Source organism: Rana temporaria, chromosome 1 (assembly GCF_905171775.1).
Source record: "Rana temporaria chromosome 1, aRanTem1.1, whole genome shotgun sequence".
In the NCBI taxonomy this organism is placed as follows: Eukaryota; Metazoa; Chordata; class Amphibia; order Anura; family Ranidae; genus Rana; species Rana temporaria.
Window position 1 is genome coordinate 97,386,986 of NC_053489.1, and position 18,951 is coordinate 97,405,936.

The window sequence follows — 18,951 nt, forward strand, 5'->3', positions numbered from 1 at the left end:
GGCAGAAAGAACAGTATTTATAATATAAAAGGGCATGCAGGACACTGGACAGACCACTAGGGACAAAGGGCATGTGTAAGTATTTGATGCAGTACTGTAAGATTACAGTATACTGTATCTATACTGTGTTTTTACTTTTTTGAATTTTACGTCGTACTCCACCCATGTGCATCGCGCCGCTCAGGAACGGAGCTTGGCGGCACTCGGCAGTCACCAGTGTGTGAATCGAGCGAGGAAACAGCTCGCACACACAGCGGGGACACATCACAGGATCCAGGAGACAAGGTAAGTAACTTCCCCTGTATCCTGCAATGCGATCCAGAGTCTGGCTCGGGGTTACCACTTTTGGTATGTAAAATTCAACCCGAGCCAGACTTGGGAATACCGCTAGGCAGATTAAGGTACAAAATGTATAGGCTTTAGAATCACTTTAAGAAATAAACTCTAAGAAATAAACTGTAGATAGAAGCTTATTCTTAGGGCTCATGCACACTATACGCTCTTGATGCTTTTTTTCCCTACAGGAGTTTAGAGGCAGCAAAAAAAAAGCTGCGTTTTGCATGAGTGTTCACAGGTCTAGTGTTAATAAATTCTATTGTCCACAATTCTGACCATTAGAATGCATTAGTGTGGGAAGGCACCTAGCATTAAGGTGTTTTTTTTCTGCTCAAAAGCTCCTCTCCTGTATGCACAAATTATGTATTTTTTTTTCTGCCTCTAAACTCCACTGCCACTAAACTCTTGAAAACGCCTACAGTGTGTTTGGACACGTAAGCTAAGGCCGGGTTTACACTATTGCGAATTGGATGCGGGATCACCACATCCAATTTGCAATAGCAGGAGATTGTGACTGGCTCTCTATGGAGCTAGTTCACATATCTCTGATGCGGCTCCAGCGCCAATTTTTTTTGCTTTCCCGATCAACATATCCCACCCCCTGAGTTATTACCTGGGGGTGGGGTGGGGTGGAGGTCGGCGCATCTTGGAATGTTGACCCTGGGCTCTGGATGACCTTTTCCCGGTGTCTTGTTGAGCTAGTTCCCCTATCGATATGGTTCCCTGCTTGACGAAGCCCACGGAAATCTCCGAACTTTATCAGCTGTACACAGCGCATTCGCGTGATCCAGGCTCATTCCTTAACATCCCCGTGGACTTGGAGGATGTTAAAAAAAGAGCCAGGAGGCCGCGCGAGCGCAGCGATGACGTGAGCCCGACTGGCCACTTATAGCGAACTCCACGTCGCCCTGGACCTGTTGCTACAGCTGATCAGGTTTGGTGATTTCCGTCGGCTCGGATTGCGCAGTCAAGGGGGGAACCATACTGATAGGAGGAACCATATCGGCAGATCACCGGCATTGCTGTACTGTCTCCCTTTATATTGTATAACACTGCACAAACTTTTGTCACCTTATAATTACTGTAGTATAGTAATAATAATAATGAGTGACAATGGGAATGATTTACTAAATCGTAGCCAATCAGCTTCTAACTTCAGCTTGTTCACTTAAGCGTTGACAAAATGACCTGGAGGCTGATTGGTTTCCAAGTAGAACTGCACCAGATTTTGCAATCTCCAGTTTTAGTAAATCAACCCCACAGTGTCTTGTTGACACAACATTGGCACAATATTCTGCACACACTCCGTCTTCCTCTAACAGACAAGGGCATTGAACTTATCGTTCGTGATGATGGAACTCCATTTGCTCTTTCACAGTAGCAATATGTAATTTTAGCTCTCACCTTCATGTGCATTGCCATTGAAAATCTGAAATAAAGTAAGGCATTAAAGTAACAAACATACATTTTCAATTTACCTGTCCATGTTTTTGAAAATATTGCATTTGCTGTCCTTTGCAGTGAGTTGAAAAGCCAGCGCAGAGTGGTGACTTTCTAAGACGGCCGTGTCATTGTAAAGCAAGGCTAATTCACTGCCTGCGTTGCAGAGGAAAGAGTTGGTGCGTCCAGGGTGATCAATATCATGTACCGTGGCAGCTATCAGAGCGGCTACCTTATCCAGCTGGTCAAGGCTGGCCTACAAAAAGAACTGTAGTGGTCATCAATTTAGCACTATACAACAGTTGTACGTCAGATGCAGCTTTAACATACACCCCCCCCCCAAATACCCAATCCCTGTTCATAGGTTCATTCACAGTACTAACAACTGATTATTAAAGCGGAGTTCCGGCCACAATTTCACTTTTTAAATATAAATACCCCTGTAATACACAAGCTTAATGTATTCTAGTAAAGTTAGTCTGTAAACTAAGGTCCGTTTTGTTAGGTTGTTACAGCATTTAGACACTTTATAAAATAGAAATTGACTGGGGCCATCTTAAGTGTGGGCATCATGAAGCCAGACTGTATGACTTCCTGAATTTCAGCCTTGCAGATCTCGCACATGCTCAGTGCTGCACAAGCAGTGTCAGATCAGGTTTCAGCACCTGTGCTGTCCAAGTCACATGATTCTTTGAGACTGGGGAGTGCACAGACTCCTGGAAAGTTACACCCACTACATTCCCAGGAGTCTGTGCGGTGTAGGTTAGGAAGCATTAAGCACCTAGGTGCAGGAAGTGGGAAGATTAACTATTCTGCCTAGCAACAACACTTTGAAGGCATCTAAAAAAAAACATTTTTTTCGTAAAGGACTAATGACATTTTTTTTAAACTACTGATGTAATGTTATATTTATGGGTGGAACTCCACTTTAAATTGGAATTTTCAGAAACTACAGGCAACTCATCTGGGTTTATTTAAAGCAGATGTGCAGATTCACACCTGGTGGCACATAGTACTGAAACATGAATGTATAAGGGCTCACGTCCTTAACCGGGCGGTGACATAATAGGGGGTGGGGCCTCCAGATGATGTCACCCAGTGACCCCGCCCCATACCAATATAAGTAGTGGCACACCGCGCACCCAGCATTAGAGCGGGAGAGACCGTTGAGTCAAGAAGAAGAACAGCGGAAAAGACCTGGCAAAAGAGTGAGAAGCCAGTGGAGAAGACCCGGCAGAGGCAGAAGACAGCAGACAGAGGGAGAAGAACTGGAGAGGGCTAGAAGACATCAGCGAAGAAGACCCGGACAGGGGAGAAGTACCAGCAGAGGCAAAAGACATCAGCGGAGGAGGCAGAAGAGCCGGAAATGAGAGAAGGAATCAGAAGAGATGCCGGAGCTGCCTTAAAAAGTTACTTTAAAAACCTATGTACTGCTTTTTTTTCCACTTTTTTTTTTAGGTGAATGGGTAGGGGTACAATGTACCCGATACTTATTCACATAGGGTGGAGGGCCGGGATCTCGGATACCCCTTTAACCAGATTCCGATAAGCCCCCTGCCCGCAGACCCCGACAACCAACAGCTAGGGTTTTCGGGAAGAAGCCCTTGTCCTCATCAACATGGGGACAAGGTGCTTTGAGGTGGGGGGGGGGCGCTTGCTCGTCCCCACCCCCTTTCCTGACCTGCCGGGCTGCGTGCTCGGATAAGGGTCTGGTATGGATTTTGGGGGGAACCCACGCCATTTTTTCAGCGTGGGGGTTCCCCTTAAAATTCATGCCAGACCGAAGAGCCTGGTATGCTTTTGGAAGTGGAACCCATAACACTTTTTTTTTATTTGGCGTGGAGTTCCCCCTAAATATTAATACCAGACACAAAGTGCCTGCATGGTGGGATCAAAGTCGAATCCCCATTCATTAAAGTTGGACTTCAAGTCACAGGGCAAAGTCAGATCCACAGTGGTACGAATGTCGTAAGCTGGGTTCACACTGGTACAACATGACTTTTGTACTACTTTGCCCTGCGACATCGGTCCTACTTCCATCTGCTTGAATGAGCAGAATAAGATTTTGCGCCGACTTTGAGATAGTCTAAAGCCCCATACACACTATCAGTTTTCCTGCTGGTTTTCTCTTCAGGTTTACCAAAACCATGTAGTACAAGGACCTGCCTGATTGCATTCAAATTGAAACGCTTAAGGTTTGACCTCATATTAGATGGTTTTGGTAAACCTGAAGAGAAAACCATCAGGAAAACTGATAGGCCTCGTACACACGGCCGAGGAACTCGACGTGCCAAACACATCGAGTTCCTCGGCCAGTTCAGCACTGAAGCCGCCGAGGAGCTCGGCGGGACGAGAGCTCCCATAGAACAACGAGGAAATAGAGAACATGTTCTCTATTTCCTCGCCGAGCTCCTCGTCGGCTTCCTCGGCCGAAAGTGTACACACGACCAGTTTCCTCGGCAGAATTCAGCCAGAAACTCGGTCGGAAGCTGAATTCTGCCGAGGAAACTGGTCGTGTGTACGGGGCCATAGTGTGTATGGGGCTTGACTGTTTCTTTGACCAATCAAAACAATCCTAGTGTCAGATAAATCCCCTTTGCTGCTGCTGTAATTACCATGTTGGATGGTTAGGACAAGGATCCAACATAAATGATATTCAATGGGCTGAAGTAGGACCAAAGTAGTGCAGGAACCTTTTTCATAGTCGGAACAACTTGTTTTGGACCAGTTAAGACCGCTCTCATAGGGAATCATTGATTTACACACGTCGTGCAACATGTGCAACATGTGCTCCCAAAGTCGGAGCGTATGTCGTACCATTGTGAACCTGGCCTAAGGCTCAGTTCACTTTGCCGCGACTTGGGATCTGACCCCAAGTCACATGACAATGTGAAATCCTATGTTAGTCAATGAGAGCTGTCTTAATTAGCACTACTGAAATCACTCCAACTTTACAAAATCTTCCTGTACTACTTTAAGGCGACTTCTATCCAACGTCTATCCAACTTCTATCCAAAGCCCATAGACTTTAATGGATGTCACCTTCAAGTCCTCATTATTATTGATGTATTGATGTTATTTGGATCTGACATTACAGGAAGATTACACAGGCATTGCCTGCGGTGTAGCCCCTCCCTCGCATCAAAGTAGAACTCAAGTCGTATCAAGTTGCCAACAAATAGCCAGGAAATCACCTGGCAAAATCGCACAGACTTCTGGTCACTTTCTAGTCACAGTAGTGAGAACTGAGCTTTAGTAAATCTGCCCCAACAAGTTTTGCCAAATGTTGTGTAGCACATATTCAAGTTTATTGATTGCCATAATAAAGAACTATTTCTCATGTACCCGAAATTAAATGGAATGGCGAAGTGAGGTAAAAAAAATTACGAAAAAGCAAACCCTTCTATTAAAAGGGCTTGTGACAACCATGAACAATGTTGAAGTAAACTGCAGAACACGTGGGCAGATACAATAAACATAAAGAAGGAAGAAATTACGAGAAAAAAAAAGAAGAAAATAGGGCAAAAGGAAAGGGCAAGGGATGGTGTACAAAGAGATGTGTCCCATCTCTTCCTCTGTCCCGCGAGTCCAGTCAGTTATTCTATTAAATGTTCTCCTGAAATGTAACATATCCAAGGGTCCCATATTTTTTTCAAATAAAGGAATTTTATCCTGTAATGTAGCCAACAAATTTACATTTATCATTATCCATAACTTTGAGAGTATTAGTGTGAATGGGATAGACAAAGTACTCCATGATCTAGCAATTGCTATGCTAGCTGCTAAAAATATGAAGGAGATCAGTTTGTTGGTATGTTTCGGTACCTCCTCTAATGCCCTGCCCAGTAATGCTTGCCATGGGGAGTTTTGGAGAGTAGTCTGGGTCATAGACTATATAAAGTTACAGACTGGAATCCAAAACCCTTGAGCACGACCACTAGAAATGGTAGTCTGTGTCATCCTGTGCAGGGGAGGTACCTGAGACAGATGCTGCTTTTTCTGTGATGCTGCTTCTCCTCTCCTGTTGTTGGATGCAGGGCTCCAACCTTAGGGAGAAGTACTCTGCTACAAGAAACTAGTTTGCCTTACCACACGTGTAGTCCACTCTCTCTCTTTCACTAACAGGACACTGAGCTCAGCCGCTGAAGCTAAAGACAGCTGATTGCGCATGCACGGTTAAGCACGCTGAATCAATATATCCGAGTGCTTGTACATGAAGTGTTGGGGCCCCACATCCAACAGTCAGATATCCTGTCACATAGGCAGGATGCAGCCCACAGTAAAAGCAACGTCAAAAGTAAAAGTCGTTTTTAATATAGAGACAAACCTGCAATGCATATGGATATTTTTTTTTAAATATCAACATGGGAATGACAAATATTAACTAACCCTTTAAGTAATTCTGAGCTATCTACATGTCATTTACTTGGTAATAGACAGTGGGCCCATTGTTCACACTGCCGTTGCTTCAAAGTCGTGACTTTGAATCCAAAATCCCTGTGCGACTTTACCAGAAGTCAATGCAAGTCATGTTGAAGTAGCACCAAGTAATGCAGGAACCTTTTTCTAAGTCGAAGCCACTTAAGTCGCACCGATTAGAACAGTTCCATTGCCATTAATAGGACGTGACTTGTCATGCGACATTGAACTCTCAAGATGAATGAGAAATCTCGGCAGTGTGAAAAGGGGCTTTAAAGAAAGATTAAAATAGTGTATCGTATAACACTCTTGTGAGCAGCTTTATGTTAAAAGTTGCCAACACCAAACACACTCCCTTTTAAAATGTGCAATTAAATCACTAAAACAATTGGTGCAGCGCTTCTTCAATATGTGATACCTTGTGCATCAAATGTAATAAATGTGCATTTAGACAACCATATACTATGTGCAAAAATTGCCAATACCCAAACAGTATGTATATATATATATATATATATATATATATATATATATATATATCAGTGTTGAATATACCGCTGAGGAAGTCACGGGGTGTGACGAAACATGTAGGGGAAGGATCTGAAAGGCTGACACTGAAGCTGTGAATACACAGAAAACACTGACGAGTGTAAAGCTGTCAGGACTGCAGAACTGGCAGCCAGTGGATCTGTGAGACACACGATAACAGAGGATATACTAAAGGCATAATATTTATTGTTCAAGTATGAGTGTATAAGTTTACAAGTATGTTATTAAAGCTTTTTTAAAAAGGATAAAGCATGATTGTTCATCCTTTTGCATGCTATTGAGTGGAGTATTGCTGGAGACTGGAGGCTGCTAAATAACAAGAGGATTGTCACTAAGGAGAAACACAAAGTTATATAAACTCAGTGCTTTTTTTCTCAGAAAATAGGTGCAGGAACTCAACCACGACCCCGTTCATATTTCACAAACAGTAGAAGGGTCTTAAAGGGGCATTAAATACCAAGATTGCATCCCATACATAGTGCAGAATTCAGGGGTTTACATACAGAGTGCAGAGCTGTCACTTGTAAACACAGAAACCAGACTTCTGTGTTTACAAGTGATTGTGGTGAGCAGGCATCAAAGGGTCTGAGCCAGAGGTGGTGGAACTGAGTTCCCCCAAGTTCCCCCTGAAAAAAAGCCCTGTATAAACTATATGGGATTGATGAAATATATATAAAAATAAGGTGAGGGCACACCCGGTGAAGGTGGCACGTAAAACTTAGGATAGGAGAGCACGGTGGAGTTGCTAAAAACGGACACTGTTATTACGGTAGATAAAGGATCACACATTGCAGAGTGAAGGTTTATCATTATTGATGATAAGTGGACTCAAGGAAAGCTGAGAAGCGAGCCTTAAAGAGACAAGCACTAAGACTGTTTCATTTTTTTTTTTTTTTTCAACATTGATATACATATTGTTGGATATTGTCCATTTTTACACATAAATGATTGTCAGAATGCACATTTATTACATTTGATGTACAAGGTATCACAGATTGATGAAGGGCTGCATCAATTGTTTTAGTGATTTAAATGTAAAAGAAAGGTAAAGTTATGAAATTAACACTATAATACAAATATTTTAAGGGAATTGCTTAACTTGTATACATTTTTAGGAATGGCCTTTTATTTCAAATGCCAAGAGTGATAAATAGTACATAGATCTAGTAAAGATAACATATTTCAAAACCTCCTTCAGTGTGAGGTTTTGACTTGAATCCAATAAAAAATCTCTGGAAATAACTAAAGATCAAAGTTCATAGAAGAGGCCCACGGAATCCTCCTTGCTGGAGGTTCTGACATGAGAAGCAAAGTCCTGCCTCTACCAAGATGGCCGCCTCCACAAGGACACAGCTCAGAACAAGGCAGAATTGTTTGGCCATGAAAAAAAGATCAGCTGCAGGGATGCCACTGGTGTCAAGTTCTTTGCCCTCTGACTGCCCTTTTTGGGCCCAGTTTCCAGAGTTCAGTTTCTCTTTAACATACCCGTATCTGATGCTGAAAATGGACGTACCTTTACACTCTCCTTTTGCAAAAAGAAGGCCGTGGCGTGCAGGACATCAGCAGCATGCGTGGAGTTGTGGTAGGAATTAGACGCATGGTAGTTGGCTTCAATCACTTGCAGCCAGGAACGGACAGTACTTTCCGAACAATTCAGAAACTCACCTACTCCAAAGCAGGTAAATATTTTAACTCCAAGGTAAACTAATGGCCTACAAAAAACAAGCAAAAATATGATTAAAGCTCTTGGCCATGTATTACAATTTTTCAAACCTGAATACAGTTTAAGGATTCCAATCGTTCAAAAGCCATATAATTTATAAGTACCTGTATTTTGTTTTACAATGAGGGTTTAATATACAGTACGGAAACACTAAAAACACATTTTAGACTTTTATATTTTTTTAAGAGAATGCCAAAGCTCATAAACGTAACCTTTAACCTTAAACTGTGTAAAGGGTTCCTTACTGTTAGAGCAGTAAGTATGTGTAGCATTACCCCCAATGGAGCTGCTGGATTTTTGGGCGGCGTGTTACCTCGTGGCTCCTTCGAATTTTCTAGGGTGAGTGATGCGTATGTGCATAAACAGAAGTAAAGGAATGTCCACGACAGGTGCTCTTTTGCTGTGCTCTTTATTACCCAGCCGGGTAAAAACAATAAACTTGCAGTGAGGAAAGTAAAGTTGAAAGGAGGAAGGACAGCAGATTCAGGCGTAATGATAGGAAACAGTCCTGCTCCCAAACGTAACACTTTTCTTCACCACTCCCGCCAGAGTGGGTTCAGTGCACCCGGACAGGCCTCTCTCACTGACCTGGCAGCCGAAGTATCACTCTGACAATTATAGGAATAAGTCTCTGCCACAGACCCTCCTTGGTGAACTTGAACTTGGGAGAAAGTCTCTGCCACAGACCCCTCTCAAAGAGCCTCAGAAGATACCTCTGCCACAGGTCCCCTCTGGGTTACGTCTGGATCTCCTTGAAACTTGTCGCCCAGGTACCGACTGACAGGTGATTAGTCCCGCAGTGTCCAGCTACCTGTGATCCCAGGTGGTTTCGTCCAAGCCCTATTGGACCGCCAGCCTCTCAATGGCGCTCCTCAGACCGACTCCCCACCGAACAGCACACAGCTTGGGATATTTAAAAGGGGGAACCCAGCCACTCACTGGATCCTCATTGCTGGTTCAGATGCCCTGGACCAACATGGTCCCGGAACCAGGAACACTGCGTAGCACGCACGCTCTGGCCAGGTAGGCCATAGCGCCGGGGCGCCGTGATGTGGTCACCCTAAAGGTGGGTGCCACACTGGACGAAGAAAGACCCAGAACAATGGTGTCCGTCCCACAAATACCCCTCTCCAGCATGCACAGCGAGGACAAACTCTCAACATTGGCTAAATAGTTGGAAACAACTGCGCTAAGATGAGCGATCGGGATTAATAAGCAGCAATTAGGTTGTGTATAAACAAAATTAACAAATGAAAAAAGAAAATAATTGCGCTAAACCCAAATACACACTTGTATTAAGCAAGTGTATGTGAAGACCATTGTATCTAAATGAATGATCCAATGGAATCAGGAAGTCAGGGTTTCCTACCCTGCTGATATTGATATATGTAAACCCAGTGATCAACAACATAAACAGTGATAAACCATAACTTCAGATAATTGAATAAACAGTAACAATATTAGTGTTTAAAAAGTCCATAAAGTCCAAGACTAATTTTAAATTAGATAGTAAGTCCATATAATGAATAAAAACACCCGTGAAGATTCCAGAAATATTGCAATTAATACACCAGACGTGAATCCTCCACCGATCATGCAGCTGCTTACCAGATATCTGGGTCCTGCCGGACCACTATCCACATATCTCTCAACCAGAGATTTTGTAAGGCAGTAGTAACTCCTTCAATGCACTAAACCACTCCGTGCTCAACGAGGGATATAGAAGACAACAAGACAGAGCTCCACATAGCATAAATCCGGGTAATTTATTTTTAAAAAAACAGTAGTAAGCATATGTACATACAACTCACATTTGGGTTGAATAAACCAGCATTTGGCCTGTAACGCCGGCCGGACGTGTCCAGGAACAAAAAGAGGCCACTCGTTTTGGAGGAATGAAGGGGATGGCGTCCACACGTCACTCAATCCACCCGACGCGTTTCGTGACAAGATCACTTCGTCTCGGGGTACGAGTGGCGTGGGACGCCACCCCTTTATATAGAAATACAAATACAATTCATTGATGAAGCAAATTCACTAACCAAGCCTCGTTCCGGGATTCCCCCATGCGCCGGAAGTGTATTGATCCACATCCGGGTCACAAGTCGTAACACCGCCCAAATGGGCGGACACCTGCGGGACATGTAGAATCCACTACGGCGAGGCGTGGCAGGAACATCTGAGAGGCGGGACCGCAAAGTCACTGCTCCGGATCTAGCAACACAGCTCAGCGCGTCGGATGGTGGGATATTGAGTATTGCACACGATCGTACTATATGCGCCATTAAACAACATCCAAACCACCACCCGGCCCGGGAACTGCATATGCCTATATACATTACATAAAAATTTAAACCATTAAAATTAATAAAACATTTAAAAATAAACATTGGATGCTGGGCTGCATCATAACGTTGTGAACCAAGCCTCATTATGGATTTGCCGCGCATGCGCCCATCTAAGTGGTTGCGCTCCACAGAGCGGCCCACCGCGATGACCCTGCACATCCAGGCACCTCCGCTCCCTCTAAGACAACAGCAGAATAACCTCACCACGTGAGGTATATAGCTGTTGGCAATTGGATCTGGCCATACTGGACATGTTCTTGACCCATCGGTGCATATCTTACAACCAAAGGAGTGTGACCCCTATCTAAATGACACACTATGAAAAAAACTTAGTTCAATATTACTAAATCCATATGGACATAAATTTTATAGAAAAGTATTCCTTATTCATAATGGTGTCTTAGTGTTGTGTGAGTGACCACACTAATTAAATGTAAAAATTAAAAGTTAGAAAAAAGTAATTATATAAAAAATTGATCGAATCTATTATGTGTAACCACACTAAACCAAAAGGTTATAAATACATATGTACAAAAAGTGAATCTTATTTTATTATATTATGTGAGCGTCATAAATTGATTCCCAATATTTAGTTGGGTTTCAGTGCGTGCACATTTCACTCCCGGTGAAGGGTGTTTTAGATAATAAAACTAATATTTAAATATATTAATTATATAAATTAAGAGTGAACAATTCATAATCAATATGGATATTGCACCAATGTTTTCAAATCCATGTCCAGCAGCACATCCATACTTCTATCGTTAGTATAGGCAATCTAGTTGTCTTCAGAGAGAGAACTAAAAATGTATAAAATATATCATAAACTAAAATCAGGCATTATTTATAAAAGCATTGATGTCGGTGTCCACATTGAGGCCATAGGGGAGATATGTCCTCAACCTGTGGATCCATGCCATTTCTGTTTTAGAGATTTCTCTAATTAGAGAGCTTCCCCTCCAGTTGGGCTTATATTTGTCAATGCCCACAAACAAAGTTCCTTCTGGGTTTCTATGATGAACTGAGTCATAATGTCTCGAGACCGAATGGTTTGGAAAGCCACTTCTTATTTTGGCTATATGCTCATTCAGTCTAATTTTAAGTTCTCTTTTAGTCCTCCCCACGTACTGAAGTCCACATGGACACTGAAGCAGATAAATCACCCCTTTACTAGAGCAAGTGATAAATGGTTTTACTTCATGGGTTCGTCCAGTGCTGGTGGAGGAAAATTGAGAAATCTTACGATCTTGGCATTTGTTTAGGGAACACACTTGGCAATTTTTACACCTGTGATAACCTGTGAGATTTTGCCAAAAAACTCGTGTTTCCTTGGGGGGATCCTGTACACTTGGGGCCACACTGGCCCCCAAGGAAGAGGCTCCTCGGAATATCACGGATGGTCTCACTGGCAACACAGGTGCAAGCACAAGATCGCTTTGTAATATATGCCAAGTGTGTTCCCTAAACAAATGCCAAGATCGTAAGATTTCTCAATTTTCCTCCACCAGCACTGGACGAACCCATGAAGTAAAACCATTTATCACTTGCTCTAGTAAAGGGGTGATTTATCTGCTTCAGTGTCCATGTGGACTTCAGTACGTGGGGAGGACTAAAAGAGAACTTAAAATTAGACTGAATGAGCATATAGCCAAAATAAGAAGTGGCTTTCCAAACCATTCGGTCTCGAGACATTATGACTCAGTTCATCATAGAAACCCAGAAGGAACTTTGTTTGTGGGCATTGACAAATATAAGCCCAACTGGAGGGGAAGCTCTCTAATTAGAGAAATCTCTAAAACAGAAATGGCATGGATCCACAGGTTGAGGACATATCTCCCCTATGGCCTCAATGTGGACACCGACATCAATGCTTGTATAAATAATGCCTGATTTTAGTTTATGATATATTTTATACATTTTTAGTTCTCTCTCTGAAGACAACTAGATTGCCTATACTAACGATAGAAGTATGGATGTGCTGCTGGACATGGATTTGAAAACATTGGTGCAATATCCATATTGATTATGAATTGTTCACTCTTAATTTATATAATTAATATATTTAAATATTAGTTTTATTATCTAAAACACCCTTCACCGGGAGTGAAATGTGCACGCACTGAAACCCAACTAAATATTGGGAATCAATTTATGACGCTCACATAATATAATAAAATAAGATTCACTTTTTGTACATATGTATTTATAACCTTTTGGTTTAGTGTGGTTACACATAATAGATTCGATCAATTTTTTATATAATTACTTTTTTCTAACTTTTAATTTTTACATTTAATTAGTGTGGTCACTCACACAACACTAAGACACCATTATGAATAAGGAATACTTTTCTATAAAATTTATGTCCATATGGATTTAGTAATATTGAACTAAGTTTTTTTCATAGTGTGTCATTTAGATAGGGGTCACACTCCTTTGGTTGTAAGATATGCACCGATGGGTCAAGAACATGTCCAGTATGGCCAGATCCAATTGCCAACAGCTATATACCTCACGTGGTGAGGTTATTCTGCTGTTGTCTTAGAGGGAGCGGAGGTGCCTGGATGTGCAGGGTCATCGCGGTGGGCCGCTCTGTGGAGCGCAACCACTTAGATGGGCGCATGCGCGGCAAATCCATAATGAGGCTTGGTTCACAACGTTATGATGCAGCCCAGCATCCAATGTTTATTTTTAAATGTTTTATTAATTTTAATGGTTTAAATTTTTATGTAATGTATATAGGCATATGCAGTTCCCGGGCCGGGTGGTGGTTTGGATGTTGTTTAATGGCGCATATAGTACGATCGTGTGCAATACTCAATATCCCACCATCCGACGCGCTGAGCTGTGTTGCTAGATCCGGAGCAGTGACTTTGCGGTCCCGCCTCTCAGATGTTCCTGCCACGCCTCGCCGTAGTGGATTCTACATGTCCCGCAGGTGTCCGCCCATTTGGGCGGTGTTACGACTTGTGACCCGGATGTGGATCAATACACTTCCGGCGCATGGGGGAATCCCGGAACGAGGCTTGGTTAGTGAATTTGCTTCATCAATGAATTGTATTTGTATTTCTATATAAAGGGGTGGCGTCCCACGCCACTCGTACCCCGAGACGAAGTGATCTTGTCACGAAACGCGTCGGGTGGATTGAGTGACGTGTGGACGCCATCCCCTTCATTCCTCCAAAACGAGTGGCCTCTTTTTGTTCCTGGACACGTCCGGCCGGCGTTACAGGCCAAATGCTGGTTTATTCAACCCAAATGTGAGTTGTATGTACATATGCTTACTACTGTTTTTTTAAAAATAAATTACCCGGATTTATGCTATGTGGAGCTCTGTCTTGTTGTCTTCTATATCCCTCGTTGAGCACGGAGTGGTTTAGTGCATTGAAGGAGTTACTACTGCCTTACAAAATCTCTGGTTGAGAGATATGTGGATAGTGGTCCGGCAGGACCCAGATATCTGGTAAGCAGCTGCATGATCGGTGGAGGATTCACGTCTGGTGTATTAATTGCAATATTTCTGGAATCTTCACGGGTGTTTTTATTCATTATATGGACTTACTATCTAATTTAAAATTAGTCTTGGACTTTATGGACTTTTTAAACACTAATATTGTTACTGTTTATTCAATTATCTGAAGTTATGGTTTATCACTGTTTATGTTGTTGATCACTGGGTTTACATATATCAATATCAGCAGGGTAGGAAACCCTGACTTCCTGATTCCATTGGATCATTCATTTAGATACAATGGTCTTCACATACACTTGCTTAATACAAGTGTGTATTTGGGTTTAGCGCAATTATTTTCTTTTTTCATTTGTTAATTTTGTTTATACACAACCTAATTGCTGCTTATTAATCCCGATCGCTCATCTTAGCGCAGTTGTTTCCAACTATTTTTCTATATTATCTGTATATACCTTCAATTGCAGCTTTGTTTGGTGATTCGTATAGGGTCACTATGGATATTTTTGACTTTCGATCAAATAGAATAGTCAATATTGCGGGGGTGTTTGATTCCACCCCAATACCCACCACTTCTGAAGTAAGTGGGCTCTTCATGAGATTGAAAAATCTCATGACAGCAGAAATTCATACCCAGTGGGACGTGGTTTTTTTGGAGACTTACGTCAAAAATGGGATGGTTCCTAGGAGCCTAAGGTGGGAGGTTAGTCCTCAAACAGATGAGTCTGACTTGATCGGTTGGGCCAAATATTTCAATGATGCTGGCACTTCCTTCTTGCGCTTTCTAGCGGAGAGGAAGAAAGACAAACTGATCAAGTTAGACTCTGAGATTAAAATGGTAAAGGAATCATTGATTCCTCATAAGAAGGAGGAGGAATATCAGGATTACTCAGCCAACCTCCAAAAAAATCTAGAAAAAGAGGACAAAGACCAAAAAGTCAAGAAGAAAAAGAAATACAACCGCGACTTAGAGGACTATAAGTCAAAGTTGGTATTTAAATGGCAGAAAAAAATCGCTTCAGAAGCAGAGGATAGAGAGACAATGGACACAACTCCACAAATCTCTGGTGCCCCCCCAGTGCCCTCACAGCGCACACTGGCTTCATCTAATAAAGGGGACCAACCTAGTACTTCTGCAGCTGCTCAAGCTCAAAAACCTAGAGTTAAGGTTAAAAATGCCAAAAAAGACACGGCCCAGCCCCACACCCCCATTAGAGGTCGACAGAAATTAAGAAGTCACAGATCAGAGTCTCAATTTCAACACTATAGGACTGACTCTCCAGTAGGTCGAGATCAGACAAACATGTTTAGAAACTCTATCCAAAGGGATTTTAACCCCCAAAACAGGAGAGATGGCACCTATGACTTCAATATTCCAACTCAGAATCGTTTCTTCCCTCTATCAGACCCAATGGGGCCTTATGGGCCTGGACCTAGGGAGGCTGCATATAGTAACTGGGAAAGATTCTTTCCCCCACCTGGTTTTGGACCACCTGATAGGGGTTATGGGAACTTTAGACCAGAAAATATGCAAGGACCTCCTCCATCCCGTTCTCCATACAATTGGGGTTTTCCCAGGAGCCATCACGGCCCAGCATGGCCTACAGAACCAAGAGAGGGACCAGAGGGGGGAGGAGAGCCCAAGCATCCAAAGAGAAAAAGAGTGTAGGTGTAGGTATCTACAACTTAAGCCAACAAACACTCACAGACTCTGAAAAAGCTTTGTTGGACAGGGGTTTGAAGTTTGCACCTCCGAGAAATCTGAGCAAATTTCAAACCTTTATGGATGTTCACAAGTTCTCTAGAAAATTGAGCATTAAAAGACACTTCTTAACGAATCCTATTGAAGAAGGGCCTCAGTGCACTTCAGAATATAGGCATTCTAATCTGTCCAATGCCTCTTTGTTCAATCCCGGAACCCTACCTGCTAGCATTAGGGTTTTTAGGGATGTTGTACTTAAGGATTTGGATAAGATGAAGATTAGGAAGGCCAGACTCAATAAATCTCTTGAGACAGGACTAGACTCATTGTGTTCCAACAAATCACTTGTCATTAGACCGGCGGACAAGGGAGGTGGCATCGTCGTCCTAGATAGATGCGATTATGATGCAGAGATGCATCGCATCGTGGACGATGATGCCACCTATACCCCTTTAAACCGTGACCCAGTCATTAAGTACAAACGCGATCTGGAGGTCATAGTAGATCAGGGCCTCCAGAAAGGGATTTTGAACAGAAAGGAGAGTCTGTTCCTAGTGCCGGTGGCTCCTCGCACACCGGTAATATACTATCTCCCGAAAATCCATAAGAATCAAACTTGCCCCCCGGGACGTCCCATTGTTAGTGGGATTGATTCCATCACGTCCCGGGTGGGCAAGTACATTGATTTTTATTTGCAGCCATTGGTGCGCAATATACCATCTTTCATTGGAGATACAAAACAGGTGATCAACCTGCTGTCAGGATTATCCCCTAGGGAAGGTGTATGGATGGTCACAGCAGATGTGACATCCCTCTACACCATAATTCCCCACGATCTGGGCCTCGAGGCTGTGAGATTTTATTTGACCAGAGACTCAACTCTGGTCTCAGACCAGATTGAGTTCATCATGACCCTGCTTCAATTTGCAGCGAGTCACAACTATTTCTGGTTCGATAACTGTTTCTTTCGCCAGGATCGAGGAGTGGCCATGGGGGCCAAATACGCCCCCAGTTTGGCAAATCTCTTCATGGCCAAGTGGGAGGAGGACGTCGTCGATGATTGCCGAAGGCCTGAGGTCATACTTTGGGTTAGGTACATCGACGACGTCCTCCTCCTATGGGATGGAGAGAGAGATGACTTAGATCTGTTTATGAATTCCCTCAACAATAACACCAGAGGCATCAGATTTACTTTTTCTGCAAGCCAGAGTCTGGTTAATTTTCTGGATCTGAATATTGGCATAATAGGAGATAAGTTCGTTACCAGTACTTTTTTTAAACCAACTGATAGGAACTCGTTCATACCCCTGGACAGTTGCCATTATGGTCCATGGTTGAAGGCAGTCCCCCAAGGACAGTATACCAGGATCAGACGCAACTGTACAGACGTTGAAGTTTTTGATACTCAGGCTGCTGTTCTATCAAAAAAGTTCCTTGAGAAGGGATATGATCCACTTGTATTGGATGAGGCAGTACAATCTGCCCGTGATATGAATAGGGAATCCTTGCTAAAGACTCAAACTAAACAAGTGAATAACACCTTTTCTCTACCATTCATAACCACCTTCTCAGTACAACATCGAAATGTTAAGCATTTGATTAGGAAACATTGGCATATATTACAAAGCGATCTTGTGCTTGCACCTGTGTTGCCAGTGAGACCATCCGTGATATTCCGAGGAGCCTCTTCCTTGGGGGCCAGTGTGGCCCCAAGTGTACAGGATCCCCCCAAGGAAACACGAGTTTTTTGGCAAAATCTCACAGGTTATCACAGGTGTAAAAATTGCCAAGTGTGTTCCCTAAACAAATGCCAAGATCGTAAGATTTCTCAATTTTCCTCCACCAGCACTGGACGAACCCATGAAGTAAAACCATTTATCACTTGCTCTAGTAAAGGGGTGATTTATCTGCTTCAGTGTCCATGTGGACTTCAGTACGTGGGGAGGACTAAAAGAGAACTTAAAATTAGACTGAATGAGCATATAGCCAAAATAAGAAGTGGCTTTCCAAACCATTCGGTCTCGAGACATTATGACTCAGTTCATCATAGAAACCCAGAAGGAACTTTGTTTGTGGGCATTGACAAATATAAGCCCAACTGGAGGGGAAGCTCTCTAATTAGAGAAATCTCTAAAACAGAAATGGCATGGATCCACAGGTTGAGGACATATCTCCCCTATGGCCTCAATGTGGACACCGACATCAATGCTTTTATAAATAATGCCTGATTTTAGTTTATGATATATTTTATACATTTTTAGTTCTCTCTCTGAAGACAACTAGATTGCCTATACTAACGATAGAAGTATGGATGTGCTGCTGGACATGGATTTGAAAACATTGGTGCAATATCCATATTGATTATGAATTGTTCACTCTTAATTTATATAATTAATATATTTAAATATTAGTTTTATTATCTAAAACACCCTTCACCGGGAGTGAAATGTGCACGCACTGAAACCCAACTAAATATTGGGAATCAATTTATGACGCTCACATAATATAATAAAATAAGATTCACTTTTTGTACATATGTATTTATAACCTTTTGGTTTAGTGTGGTTACACATAATAGATTCGATCAATTTTTTATATAATTACTTTTTTCTAACTTTTAATTTTTACATTTAATTAGTGTGGTCACTCACACAACACTAAGACACCATTATGAATAAGGAATACTTTTCTATAAAATTTATGTCCATATGGATTTAGTAATATTGAACTAAGTTTTTTTCATAGTGTGTCATTTAGATAGGGGTCACACTCCTTTGGTTGTAAGATATGCACCGATGGGTCAAGAACATGTCCAGTATGGCCAGATCCAATTGCCAACAGCTATATACCTCACGTGGTGAGGTTATTCTGCTGTTGTCTTAGAGGGAGCGGAGGTGCCTGGATGTGCAGGGTCATCGCGGTGGGCCGCTCTGTGGAGCGCAACCACTTAGATGGGCGCATGCGC

General features: G+C 42.5%; 1 protein-coding gene across 2 annotated transcripts in view; it reads right to left on the reverse strand.

Moving 5' to 3' along the window:
* PDE8B (phosphodiesterase 8B) overlaps nucleotides 1–18,951 on the reverse strand; it is a 120,724-nt gene that overhangs the window by 22,255 nt on the left and 79,518 nt on the right. For both annotated transcript variants that reach the window (XM_040340900.1, XM_040340909.1), the window contains 2 exons: nucleotides 8,258–8,456; nucleotides 1,815–2,032 (listed from right to left, as the gene is read on the reverse strand). In XM_040340900.1, coding sequence (XP_040196834.1) covers nucleotides 1,815–2,032; nucleotides 8,258–8,456 — 417 coding nt within the window. The remainder of the gene's footprint in view (nucleotides 1–1,814; nucleotides 2,033–8,257; nucleotides 8,457–18,951) is intronic.